The sequence below is a fragment of the Vanellus vanellus genome (assembly GCF_965231255.1).
Source record: "Vanellus vanellus genome assembly, chromosome: 2".
Classification (NCBI taxonomy): Eukaryota; Metazoa; Chordata; class Aves; order Charadriiformes; family Charadriidae; genus Vanellus; species Vanellus vanellus.
In genome coordinates this window covers 3,954,173-3,968,449 of record NC_138906.1, presented here as the reverse complement: position 1 = coordinate 3,968,449, position 14,277 = coordinate 3,954,173, and the positions used below count along the sequence as shown (strand labels likewise).

The following is a 14,277-nucleotide window of genomic DNA, read 5'->3' as shown; positions in this document are numbered from 1 at the left end:
CGAGGTGGTGGTGAACCTCTCTGGGCCAGACTTTTGCTTGGCGATGGGCAATTTTCCTGCCTTCCTTGGGCCAACGTTGGCTTGCGCGCATTGAGATTTAGCCCTCGTTGCTCAAGTGATGGGATATTTCAAGCTCTTCTGGGCCCTTTTATGTAACAGCTATTTTTGCTTTTATGATTTCTTGCCCTCTGCCAGCAATGGCATCTCCCACGGCTTTATAATGGGTGTGAACCACACAGGAGCACTAAGGTCCTAGTAACTGTATTCCCAATGGACAGTTGTGAGGTGAGTGACCAAGGATGGGGACCAGTCATTATCAAGGGACCACACTGTAACAACCCACTGAGGCTCAGCAACATTCCCGTTGACTTCAAAGGCCCAGATTTGCCATGGGATAACCAAGCCACGTGGCAGTGGGTATATGGGGATTAACCCTCTCTTCGGACCAAGTGCCAACAGCTTTCCATTCTGTGTCTGGCAAGCAGACCTGAACCAAAGCTGTTGGTTTCCCATCCCAGGCAGGAGGTGGTATCCTGCCACCACAATAAATGACTTTTTAAAAATTATTATTCTATACGTGGATTTTTTTCTTCTTCTTCTTCCTTTTTTTTTTTTTAATTTTTTTTTTTTTCTGCCACAAACTATTTTAGATTTGGTAGATTCATCTTCAATTAGCTTGGGAACCATCCACAGGAATTTCTGCAGAACTGGGTAGAAGGTGATTTATTTTTTTGCAGTACATTTGTCACACATTTGATTGTTTCAAAGGTTTTTGTTGCCCCCCCCCCCCTTTTTTTTTAAGCTATTTTTGCAAGTCACTCACCTTGGATTTATTTTTCTTGTGAAAATATTTCATTACTGTTCTGATGGGATTGTCCTCTAAGGAGATTATCCTGTAACTTTTTAAATCCTTGAAATGAAACCAGGACAAGACTCTGGTTCCTTTACTCATGCCAAATTGTCTTTCCTTCTGGACATGTATTAGTTTTTCCACGACTGCATTTTGAGCTATTCGAATCAGCCAGATATGATTCTTGATACCATAATTTTCGATACCAATAATTTTCATGCCGCTTTGAGGGTGTTATTTTGCAATGTTTGTTTTTGTTCTTTTTTATTGTGGATTATCACCCCTGTTCACGGTACCATGAGATCATGCAAGCATCCAGCTTCCTTCTAGTCCTAGGTAAGCTTCTAGTCCTCATAGCTATGGAGAATAGCTGTAAGCTGTGAATGATAAAGCTTTGGCTCCTAAATGGGGGAAAATAAGAAGAATAAAAGCTGGGGCTGTGCGAGGGCTCTCCATGGGGCTGGTTTGCTGCGTGTGTTCATCACAGCTTTTGCTTAGTCTTTGTGTTTGGTTGCTGGGGGCATTCAGTTACAGCTCTATCAACACGCAAACCCAGGATTTCTTTTGAAATAGCCTAATAATTTATTTTTAAATAAACCACTGGTCAGATGGTGTGGGCATCAGGAGATTTTTGCTCTAGCAGATCTTTGTCCTGCTGCCAGTACAGTCATGTTTCTATCAAAACACCATTATGGATAACTTCTTTAAAAAAAAATACGCATTTTTCCACAGTAGGAAGCTCTTTTTGAGCCAAACACATCTGAGGTCTCCATGTAGTTAGCAAACTAGAATACTCTTACAAAAAAGAAAAAAAAAGTCCAGAACATTAAAAATAAGAGAAACAGCATAAATATAAAACCTTTCCCTGAAAAAAAAAAACAACACTTGTCTAACCATAGGTGAGGACATTGTGATCTGTGATTGAAGATGAGGAGGCCAAAAGGCTGGAGGTGAGTGCACGTGGCCCTCCCTGTTTGTGTCTCCCCCCTTTCCTACCCTACTATTCACATGACTCTTCCTCTCCTGCAGACCTTAGCTCCTGGCATCTCTTCAGCCCAAAGTCAAGGTGGAAGCAAAGAACTAAGACTATTTTCTTTTCATTACAACTTCCAAAGCATTTCTGCTGCTCACGGTCACATGCTCTTTTAACTGTCACATCCCAACAACCCTCATCACACAGGAACTCATCAAAGTCCCCTCGAGTCTCTCCTGTACCACTTGACTTTGGCCCTTTCTTTCCCTCTCCAAGGTGGGCTGTAGTACCATGCTCACAGCTACCTTAGGTATGGAAATGCTTTATAGACCCCCTTCCCTTGGGACCCCCCTTCTGCCTCCACTCTTGCTTGGGGAGGTTCAACAGCAGTTGAGAAGATGGGGAAAAATACAGAGAAAGAAGCAGAACAAGATTATGAGCTGCTTCTCCTGCCTTCTGAGATTGGAACAACCCATTGCTCCGTGCTACTCAGTCTACCCCAGCTCCTTGCAGGCTCCAGATCCCTTCTCTGTCTTGTGAGCGTCTTCACGTTCCCGTAGGGCTTCAAGATAATTTCCCCCCTTTCCCATTTAACTAAGTAAAAAGGTACCAATCACAGATGCAATGTCCTACACAGTATCCAGCTGCCACATCTGCGCTGATAAGCGTGGCCTCATCTCCTCCCATCCCTCTTTTCCCCGGACCCCCATGGAAAAAAAAAAACATCATGCCTTGCTACATCTTTGTCAGGCGCAAAACATTGAGGCGCACGGGAAGGAAAGTGGCACCAGAGGCGTACTGGATCTCCCGGAGGACCCCTTCCCACTTCTTCTGCTCTTCATCATATCTGGGGAGAGACAGACAGAGAGTTGCAGTGAGGAAAGTGTCTCCTCTCCCTCACTTCAGCTGCTCTCCATAGTGGTGGGAGCTCTGGTGCACGGTGCGATGTCCCACAGACATCATTTGGCCACAAGGTATCTGTGGGAGCTGCATGGGCACTTTCAGCCTTGGTGTGCTCTGGTTTGCAGAGCCAGGCTATGGAACATGGATATCAGTGTGTGGTCTGGCAGGGAGGGTCTATTTTTCCACCGGGAAGTGGGTCGATGGCACCAAGATTGAACCTCTGTGGTGAAGGCCAGCAGGTGCCTGCTGAGGGTGCTCTAGAGCCACAGATGTGAAGGACAGGAGGAGCTAACACTATATCAGCAGCCATCAAAGTGCTTTCTGCTGGCACCTAAAACAACCTGAATTCCAGCCCGAGCACTGGCTTTTCCCAGGGAGACCATGCGTTGCACAAACACTGCTTCACACCAAAGGGGAGGTCGGGATCAGCTCCAGGCAAAATGTCAATGCAGCAACAAAGATAAAGGAGCAGATTTTCCCTGGTACGTTGCTGTATGAGGCTGGGAGAGATCACTGAATCACCCAAAATGCCCTCCAGCACAGCACAGGGCAAACTTCTCACCCAGAGAACCTGCGCTGAGCCTGCAGCCTTGTGCTGGTGTACCAACATCCCATCTCCCCCTGAAGGCATCAAGAAAGACAGAAACTATCTGTTCCCTCAGTGGCTCTCACCACCATCCCTCCCATGTTCCCTTGGACAGGCCCAGGGAAGATCATCACCTCCAAACGTCATTCAGCTCCGTTGGTACCAGCTCTCCCGACTCCGTCTCCACCGTGGCGAACCCTCCGAGCAGGTAGAGTACCCCAGCCAGGCTCACCAGGCTGACCGAGCTGCGCTCCTGCGGGAACTCAGTGAAGGTGTCCCACCTGCCACATCAAGAGAGGGGACACGTTAAGGTACCTTGCCTACCCCCATGCCGAGGATGGCCTTGAATCAGGAATCAACAACTGAATCAGCTGGTGACAGGTTAACCTGTGTAGGTCCACATGGACCTACAATGTATGATCTACATGTAGATCATACATTGACTGTTGTTAGGGATATCTGTTTCCATCATCATAGTGCAACTTCATTTTGCATTGAGTAGAAGAGCTGTGAAGCACACCTGGCATGGACCAGCAGGTCCCAGCGGTGGGATCACAGCGACAAGACCCACCCAATGTCAGACAGTCTATTGCGTTGGGTGAAGCTGCCAAGATGAAGCTATAGCCCTGCAGGGAACCTAAAGGCCGCACCAGTTGGTAAAACTGCTTTGAAGGTGAGCCTGAGATGATCCACAGCCCAACCGCAGTGGCCTCAGTGATGCCCAGCTGTCTGAGGAATACAGACTGGGAGGAACTGGTATCAGGAGTTGCAAGCAAATCCCAGAATGGTTGGAGGTTGCTTAATGTACACCTACAGCTGCTCCTTGTGCATCTACACCCCAAAGGTGTGCTCAGGTACGTACTTGTTGGTGGCAATGTCATACACTTCCACCGAGTTGGTCAAGCCGGAGTCGGTCACGCCAGCAGCCACGTAGATTTTGTCCTTGTGCACAGTGGCTCCAAACAGGGACCGGGCAGTTTTCATGGGAGCCAGCTCCTTCCACTCAAACTTGGATGGGTTGTAGACACACATCTTCTTCAGGCACTTCCTAGAGAAAGAGGAGAAAGAGAAGGAGCCCTGATCACCTGCTGGGGAGCAGCTTTGCACTGTAGGAGATGGAGAATGACTGCTGGGAAGAACATGGGGTCTCTAGAAAGGATTTTGCTCCTCCACATTGGCATGAGTGCCTGTGCTTGGATGTGCACCCAAGGATGCCCATGCCTGGAGATGTCATTTGTTTGTACAACTTATCCCCTCCTGCCGTGCCCGCTTTGGATAGGAGTCCCGAAAGCTCGACACTGTGCTCACACAGCTGGATACGGGTCCACGTAGCTAAGTGCCTCTCAGGACGTCACACACAGCCATCAGACAGTCTGTCAGTGCTGCTGATCTAAATTGATGTTACGAAATATCATCAATCCCCGTGTCCCTGGGACGGCAATGTAAGGTGTGTGAATGTATGCACACTCACACTGTCCAGACCATGATCCTTTCAGAGCAGGACCTGCCTTTGCAGGATTATGGCATGTTTGCTCTGCCAACAGTCACACTTCTGGCTTGCAAAGAAATTGCTTCAATTGTCCCCAAGAGAGGCTTTTTCTGCTGAGCTCATCTCCTGCAGGAGGGCAGGGTGGGGTCGGGTTTGATGAAGTTTTTCACCCCCATTACAAATACCCATCTGGGTTTCACTACTAGGACCATGCTGCTCCACAGGTCCAAGGCAGGAGACCCTCAACGTGAAGGGTCCCTGTCTGTGCGATATTTATTTCTTGTGAGTAAAGGGGATGATATATTCCCTCTCCTGCATGGACAGTGCCACCTCTGATCTCCCTATAGGACTTCTAGCAGCTTGGAGTCACAGAGATGAACTGAGAGGGAAAGATCTACGTCTCATGCCCCATTCAACCTTCCTTAACCCATAGCATCCAGGTTGGGGAGGTATCAACTTATGCTCTGTGCTCCCACTAGTTTGGAGGATGACTCCCCATATTTCTCTTGCTTTTTGACTTACTTGTCACTTCCTTTCCCACCAATGACATAGACGAGGTCCTTGTGCGATACCACCGCATGGCCATAGACTGCGTAGGGAAGGGAATCGGCTTCACCCCACTTGAAGGACCTGGATCAGAGAAAGATGGGAAGCAAAAGGATTTGTAGCTTTCTAGGTGAGGCCTAGAGTATGTGGCACTTTCCAGACCTAGAGGCAAGCACAGATCCCAACTCAACCTCAAAAATATGAAGTTTTCAGTGAGATAGGGCTCATCCGGTAAGGTTTGTGATCCTAAGGAAAAAGGGGGGAGAATAAAACAGCAGAATGTTTATACTAATATGTGTTATTTTCTGTAGCATCCCCCTGGGCTTTGTGAATACGCAGCCCCTCTTCTCCCAGGACCTCACCTCAATTACAATTGTTTCCAGCTAGACACAGATGAGACAGATTTCTGCATTATGTGAAAAATGAAATCCAATGCGACTCAGGGGTGCAAGTTCATGAGGACAAATTTCTTTTTTGGCCATCACCTTCCACTGTGAGGTGCAATCGTTGGCCACTCAGAAAGGACCCACGGTTGGGTACGTCCATATTTTGTAGTGCAGGGTCGCATTGAAAGCTCTGAGTTAGTTCCAGGGCAGCTGAGCAGAGGATGTAGCTATAAGGCTTTGCAAACCACTAACCGGTACCCAAATAGGGCTGACAAATTTCTCAAGAGATGTCTGTTCATATCCATGTAGCTTAGACTCGTTCCCAGATTTCATACATGTAGGATGTAGCCCCCAAGACCTGCTCTTTATTTTACCTGAGGACTGAGATGTCTGGGCTCTGAGTGCTTTCTGCTTCCCAGTCACTCTGGGTAAATATTTGGTCCCACAGACCATCAGTTTGCCCTCTGCAGCTTTGTTACAGTTGAAATCTTGACCTAATACTAGAAATACAGGTGGTGCTGATCACATCTCTACCAGCTTCAAATCGGTGTTCAAAGCACCCCCTGAGCACTCAGCGGGGCCAGACACGTCCTTTCCCAGAGTGCTCAGGGACAGGTAAGTGCCCCGTTCTGTGGGGATGAAACTGTTTTCAAAACTCTGCCTGTAAAACAGATTTTGAAGCACACGTATCTAAATATAGAGCAAGCCAAAGCTCGTTAATGCCTACTGTTCTGCCTCTTTGGGGCAGAGACGAGCAGTCTTTGGATGTTTCTGCCTCCTGTGAGCCGAACAGGATGGTGCCTTCTAATAAAGCTCATGACATAACATGAGTCAGAGCCCATTGTGCAAAAATAATTGTATATTAAGCCTGATATCTCTCAGGGTGGGCCATTCAGTGCCACATCTGAATACTTTCAAAACAGACCTTCCTGTCCAAAGCAACTCCTGGTGAGACCACGGTAAAGGTCGCCGAACCTCCAAACTGATGGGTAAGCAGAAGGAAAAACTCCCCTTGCTCCTTGATGCAGGTCCCCTGTGAACATCTGCTAAGTTTGGTCTCTGATAATATAATATCCCCATTATAGCTTCCATCTCCTGGAGGTTCAATTACAATAAACGAAGCAGCTGGAGACAGACAGCTCAGAGCCCCAGGGTACAGCTTGAGACAGTCCCAATGGTCCCAGCATCTACATGAAGAGTTAGAGCCCTGTCTCCAAAACCTTTCGGTCCCTGGAGAGCTGGAGTCGTTTTGCACAGCAGCTTTTTCGCCTTCTCCTGTCAACCACCTCCCGCCCCGCGCTCGCACATGAACACTTACAGCCGATCATAGCACAGGACTGAATCCAAGGTCTTTTCTCCCTCTTTCAGTTCTTTCCCTCCAACCACAAAAATGGAGTTTTCTGCCTCTCCCAGGCCAAAGAGACAGCGAGGGGAGGGCAGGGGGGGCATGCCCAGCCAGTCTGCATCCAGATGGTCATACTGAAAGGAAACACATGGTCATTAGCGTGCACTCACACAGCCCATTTGCTTTGCAAAAAACAGGGTCCAGAGGCTGAGGACAAAGTCCATTCCCACGTGCAGCTTGATCACCCCAGTAGGCACTTTCTGCAATGTCAGTCTCTGCCTGTGCCTTACCATCTGGTGTAGGATGGGGGATCTTAGTGCAAATCCAAGTCACATATGACATGGTGCATGTTTTATCACAAGGCATAAGAGCAGAGATGCACCAGCAGGAAGGTGTTCTGCTCTGTGCACCGAAGCCTTGACTTGGAACAATATCTTGGTCATCTTTGGATGAGAGAGTCCCATGTTGGACCTCTAACGGATAGTTCCTGGGACTGGAGGAGCTGCAGCACTTCAATCAGAAATTTTGCCTGAACCTCTTCAGCTATAGCACACGCCACAGTATTTCGTCCTGATATTTTCCAGCTCTGCCAGGTAACGGTGTGGTGTTGGCAATGCTGGCTACACAGCTCCCTCCCCTGAGCACCTTCTTCTCGACCAATTCGTCTTCTTTCTGGCAAACGATCAGTTACTGTGTGCCTCCTCTGCTTCTCAAGATACTGATGTTGTTCCGTATCACCTCAGTGTGTGTAAGAGTTCATTAGATGAAACGCGTGTGTGTCCATCTGCATAAAGGCCATTTACACGATGCCTATCTACCCAACACGGTACAACACAACTGAGGTGGTGCTGCAAAGCCCAAAGCTCCTCTTGCTGATCAAAGTGTGCCAGACCCATCTGATAGAATGGGGAAATTGATTCATACAGTGCTCCTAGATCAGATGGACAAATTCTTGCACACCGTTGGACATCTGTAGATCAAGGCATTGCCTCATCTCCCACCAGAATAAAAATACGTGAAAGGTTATGAGGCTGGGGCTCTCTGGGCACCATGGCTCAATGGGAACTGTAAACTGGGGCAAAAAAAATTTAATGATGTAGCTTGGTAGTAGAGGAGGGACTTCACGGGTTAAGCCCAGAGTGGTGTCTTGCAGCCAGTTTGGTGGGACTCTGCAAGATGAAGCTGTGATGCATCATTGCCTGAAGCCCTGTTTACTATGGGCTCGGGCCAAAGAGCTTCAGCTTGCTGGGTTGCCTCCAAAGACTTGGCCTCAGCTGGGTCCCTGTGGTTATTGTCTCTTTGTAAGCTGTGGTCCACATATGCGTTATTTATAGTGCAAGCCCGAGCAGCTCAGTCACCAGGATAGTTCCCGCTTCTTGATGGATTCAGCATTGTTTTCAAGTCATAAATCTCAGAAGTGACAAATAAAGGATACCCTTTTCCATCTGAAATGTCAATGGAATCATTTTCTTCCTGCCAAAATTTGCAAGGCCTCTGGGATTTATCAGCATTTTTGTATTTTGGTGCCTGTCCTTAAGTCTAAACTGTCCCTGACCTAACTCTCCTGGCCTCAGCCGGAGGAACGCGAAATCAGGGAGGCCAGAAACAGAGTCAGAAAGTGTAAGATGCTGCTGCACTGACATGGTGATTCAAGGGTCCATCATACAGTGGCCCGTGTGAAGTTTCAGCTGAAAAAAAAAGCTTAAAGGACTCTCTTACTCATACAGAAACTGTGTGTTATGGAATGGCACTGACGGCAATAAATTACACCTTTGCAAACTGATGGCACCCTCCAGCCCTGGGACTTGTCTGCAGCTCCTATGCACGAATGTCACAGTGAAGGGACCACTGTCCCCTTCTTGTGGAGAAGCAGCTAAAAATGGCCACATAATGCCCAAGGCATTTGCTGCTGAGTCAGTGGTGAATTGGGAGCTGAATATAGAAATCTTGCTGTTTGCAGCTTAGAATCACAGAATAATTTAGGTTGAAGGGACCTCCAAAGGGCTTTCATCCAGCCCCCACCCTCAAGCAGGTGCAGCTTTGGAGTTCAAGCAGGTTGCCAGGGCTTTGTGTAGTCTAATGACTCCAAGGATGGAGGTTTTTGTGACCTCTCTGCACCCCTGCTCCAGTACTCCACCACCTCTGTTGGGAAGGCTTTCTTCGCACCTAACTGAAATTTCCTTTACTGCAACTCATGGCCATTGCTTCTTGTCTCATCTTTGTGCAAATCCAAGAAGAATCTGAATCCCTCTTCTGTGTCCTCTCCTATTAGGGAGCTGCAGAAACCAATGAGATCCTCCTTTCCCTTTCTCCAGACTCATCAAACCCAGCTCAGCCTCTCCTTGTACCTCCCGTTCTCCAGCCATGACCATCTTGGTGGCCTCAGCTAGATTCATTCCAGTACCTCAATGTCTCCCTTGTACTGGGGAGCCCCAGACTGGACGCAGCATCCAGATGTGGTCTCACAAGTCTACGATCAAAGGGAAAAAAAAATCACTTCCTTTGACCTGCTTGCTGCAGTTGTGCTGAAAAAGCCCAGGACATGGTGGACCTCCACTGCTGCTCAAGTCCTGGCCAGCAACCAGGCTGGTGGAGCATTGATCTTTAGACACGCATTTGGGCTGAATACAAAGCAGCTCTTCAACCTGCTCTGCGCAGGTAAGTGATGGAACTGGCCACAGCTGCTGTTGTCATCCGTTGTCCAGTGTGAAGGGCTATATCTCAAACAGCATTTCCCCCAGAACTCCCACTGCCTTTCCCCTCCATCCTGCTTTCTAGGGCTGTGGTTTCTTCCTGCTGAATTCTCATTTCATGGGCTTCTTCTGCATCAAAAAGAGTGTGGCCAGCAGGTCGAGGGAGGTCATCCTCCCCCCTTTACTCTGCCCTGGTGAGGCCAGATCTGGATCACTGTGTCCAGTTCTGGGCTCCCCGGGTCAAGAAGGACAGGGAACTGCTGGAGAGGGTCCAGCAAAGGGCTACTAAGACGATTAGGGGATTGGAGCATCTTTCCTATGAGGAAAGGCTGAGGTACTTGGGGCTTTTTAGTCTGGAGAAAAGAAGGCTGAGAGGGGATCTTATCAATGCTTATCAATACTTAAAGGGAGGGTGCCAGGGGGATGGGAACAGTCTTTTTTCAGTGGTGCCCAGTGACAGAACAAGAGGGAACAGGCACAAACTTGACCATAGGAAGTTCCATCTAAACATGAGGAGGAACTTCTTTCCTGTGAGGGTGGCAGAGCACTGGCACAGGCTGCCCAGAGAGGGGGGGGGTGTCTCCCACTCTGGAGCCGTTCCAAACCCGCCTGGATGTGTCCTGTGCCACTGCTGTAGGTGCCCCTGCTCTGGCAGGGGGCATGGGACTGGGGGAGCTCCAGAGGTCTTTTCCAACCCTGACCAGTCTGTGGTTCTGTGATTCATGTGCGCTGCATTGGCTCCAAAGCCTGACCCTTTCCAGGTGAGGACAAGCATGGTCCCTGCACACATGGTGCTGGTGTACAGACCTACCCATGCAATGACACAGAATCACAGAACCACAACACTTACAAGGCTGTATGTCTCAGCTTGGGAACTACCCTTACTTTATCCTTTCTGTCTGGACACGTTATTGTTTCCTTCCAGGAGATATGTGAGCCATGGGAGAAGAACAAAAGGATTTATGGGTACGGGAGGAAGGACAGAGGATTTACTGGATTCCTACACGGTCAGGAGGAAGGGTAGGCGCCTTGCGTTAGCCGTCTACAGGGAAGGTGTTCTTGGGTTACAGCCCAGGCCAGGGCTCAGATTGCCTGTGCGCAGCTCGATCTGATCACAGCTTTGGTTACTGCTGAATTAGAACAGCTATTTTTCTTGTGGAGGATCCCAAAAGACATCACACCATAGTTTCCCCTGCACTTAACAGAAATGGCCAGAGAGTCTGAGCTGGACCTAGCACACCTCCAGGGGTAACAACAGCACTGGAAATGAGGCACATATTGGTAGGAAGGGACATACCCTGTGTCCTCGGAGTGTTTGCTCTGTGGCTGCTGCTGCTCCCTTTGTTGGCATCTGGCAGAATCACCCTCGGGTTTTGCGGGGGGTTTGTAACCAGGGAACATAAAAGATGCAAAGCTGAACCCAGACCTGATGCCACTAACTTTCCAGTTAGGGTGCCCTATGGCAGCCAGGGCTGCACCAAATACACTGTTCAACGGGGTCCCCTATTCATGATTTGGATCAGGAAGGGTTATTCCTATTACCTACCCCTTCAAGTCTCCTTCCTCAGTGACTAGAACCCTCCCTCAGTGAGATCTGCCTTAAAAATATAGGGAGAAGAATCTCTAGTAAAACAACTCGGATGTTTCACCTTCATTTACAACTTCCTTTTAACATCACATGACAATGTATATTACTGGCACCACATGGAAGCTAAAGACTGGTGATGCTCCAAAATGGTCAAAGAAACAAAAGAAAGATAAAGCTAGTACCTGTAGGAAGTAGGAACTCATGGGATCTTCTTTGCTCTCCTCGTTGTAGTACAGTCCTCCAACAATGAAGATCTGGTTCTCTTTGGTCACCAGACTGATGTGGTTCTTTGGGATTTGAGTAGACAGAGAGGCAAAATAGCACTCGTTGGCAGTGGGATCATAGGCCACTGCTCCACTGTCACTCACCATGAAAATAAGGTCCTGGAGGAACATCCCAAAGCGCATTGTGTCATTTAAGATCCCTGGGAGGGCATCTTCCTCCGTATCTTCCTCCTCATCTACTGCTCCATTGACAACATTGTCTTTTGCTTGCTTTTCACTGCTTTTCTTCACTTTCTTCTTCTTCACCACAGTGAATTTGCCCTTCTGGGCATCTTTCACCATCTGCAGTTTCTTCAGCAGCTCTGGGCTGGACTTCACCATGGCATGCTTTTCCACGTGGTCCTTGATGTAGTCGTTGGGCATGAGGCGGAAGCGGATGCTTTCAAAGATGACAGGCAAGGCCTTCTGCCGGCTTTCACGGTCCTTGGTCCCCACCCACTTCATCACTACTTCGAAGACGGTCTCTTCTTTCTCAATGTTGAGGGAGTCGCTGGAGATGATTGCAATAAGCTCATCGGGGGAGAGCTGGTAGAATTCCTCATCCCGAGAGACCAGCGCAAAGCGATCACAAATGAAATCCCGAGCCGCCACAGCCAGCCGGGCACAATCGAGCATCAAGCCCAGCCTGAAGATAGCCAAGCAGTTGCTGAGGCAGAGACGCTTCTGCAAGAAGGACACACAGACAGTGAAGATGGAGGGGATCTGGAACATGTTGGCCACGGAGAAGATGTCCTGCACATTCTGCTCTGTGATCTCCAGCTCGGAGGTGTAGATATAATGGAGGATTTTGCCCATGACATCTGGATCAACATCTTCCAGACTGACCTCCCTCTTCTTGCTCTCTTCCATGTCCGAGAGGAACATCGCTCGAAAATATGGGCTGCAAGCTGCCAGCACCAGCCGATGGCAAGGAAACTCCTTCCCCTTGACTTTTAAGACACAGTCCAGAAACTTATTGTGGTCCAACATGTCTTTGAGTCCATCCTGGAGGAGAGTTTGCTGGTAGAGACGCAATTCTTCCACTTGATCAAAAGGTAAACCCATGGTGAAGAGTAACCGCTCCTTTTTTCCCCAATCTTTCTTTTAAATATATATCTTTATGAAGATATCTATACCTGAGCCCCTGGTAAAGAAACTCACTCCAAGCAGGGCTCGTGGGTCTCCCTTGCTTCCAGACTGTCAGCACACTGGGAATGTGAAACTCCTGCTACTACCGCAGCTGTCTGTGTACTTCAGCTTCCAGCGTAGAGCTTTATATATAGCCGCAGCGTTACAAAGCTTAGGGAATCCATACTGGAGCATGTGTAAGCCGATCACCCTTTAATATGACACATTGGACAAGGAGGAAGGGAGGGGGCCGGGGGAACAGCTGTACTTCCAGCCTCGATACTTCAGGAAGGGTCTGTCAGCCCATGAGTCACGGCGGGGGGTGGGAGGGAGCAGGGGCTTTTGCTGCCGTCCCATGATGGGACGCGTGCAACCCACCGGCTTGGGAAACAACCTCCCGATGAATCAAACATCCCAATCTGCCTTCTGGGTCATGAACGGCAAGGGCTGAGACCTTCTCCCGATGCCGCTAAACCGACTGCTCTGAAACTGCTAAACATTTTGCTGTGCTAAAAACAGACCGTGAAGTCAAAGCTGGAAAGATGCAATAAGGGAGCGTCTTATGTGGGCTCTGTGGCATCCCCGACTCCAGCCAGCTCGTTCCCAGGGAGGCTTTTCTGCACAGGTTTGTCCTTTATTCTCCTCTGGAGTCAGTTTTCAGAGATCTGGAAGGGGGTGGAAAATGAAGACAGAGCTATTTATTTCCACCCCTGTACGGGTTATGAGACCTCGGCTGGAAGTTACTTAAAGTCTCCCTAAAGGAGGAGACTCGAGGAGCCTGGGAGAGGGATGGCTCTGCTTTGTCTGCGGTATGTGCATGGCACAGTCTCTGAACTGGCACAGTCTCTGAACACCTCGTCATGAATAAATCCATCTTCTCCACATCTTGGTGACAGAGAGAGGGTCTGAGGCAGAAAAGAAGTAGAGAGTGCAACGGTGGGCTTCAACTCACACATCAGGACATCTGAACACAGGTATCTTCTTGTGAGTTGAGTGTCTTCTGCTAAGGTCTACCAAGATTCACCACCCCCATGTTGAAGTCTAAAGCTGCAGCAGGACAACTTGCCTGGCCTTGAGCTGGTGCTCCAGAAAGGCTGAGGTCTCCAGCGGTTCTTCTGCCTTGCTTGCATGCCCATGGATGTCTAGGAAGCCTCATGGGGCCTCAAATAGCTGGTCCAGATCAAGCTCTTCTCACGGAGCGCATGAAGAAGCAAATTAGTTTTGACAGACATGGATGAGCAGAGTAGCTATAATTATTTATACCTATGGTAAAACTTATAAATGAATCTGTTTTATTTTATCTCCGTTACTATGGACCCTCTGGGCTGGCTGACACTCAGCGATGGCACAGATTTAATTAATGATTTAATTAAGTTTATGCAAAGATATTAGCCATTCTTCTCGGTGTATTTAAAGCCACATAACCCCTTACCCCGACATGGGTGTGTTTATAAAAATGCTTTGTGCCATGAAGGTTATCTATATAAGTAGGAAGAGGGAGGGAGCTATACTGGTATGAAGCCCTTT

At 48.5% G+C, this 14,277-nt stretch overlaps 1 protein-coding gene across 3 annotated transcripts; it reads right to left on the bottom strand.

The window, feature by feature from the left end:
- Positions 1-188: 188 nt before the first annotated feature.
- On the bottom strand, positions 189-12,842 carry KLHL40 (kelch like family member 40). 3 transcript variants are annotated; one of them, XR_014268896.1, is made up of 8 exons: positions 11,542-12,842; positions 7,052-7,212; positions 5,324-5,431; positions 4,175-4,360; positions 3,447-3,593; positions 2,555-2,670; positions 824-1,251; positions 189-707 (listed from the first exon to the last, which is right to left on the bottom strand). XR_014268896.1 is itself a non-coding variant. In XM_082479899.1 (7 exons), the coding sequence occupies exons 1-6, from the start codon at positions 12,685-12,687 to the stop codon at positions 2,559-2,561; spliced, it is 1,860 nt and encodes a 619-aa protein (XP_082336025.1). In that variant the 5' UTR covers positions 12,688-12,842; the 3' UTR covers positions 189-1,251; positions 2,555-2,558. The 3 variants fall into 3 exon arrangements, 2 of the variants coding, with proteins under 2 accessions (XP_082336025.1, XP_082336024.1); XM_082479899.1 differs by having other exon boundaries at positions 189-1,251; XM_082479898.1 differs by lacking the exons at positions 189-707; positions 824-1,251 and having other exon boundaries at positions 1,409-2,670.
- Positions 12,843-14,277: the final 1,435 nt, after the last annotated feature.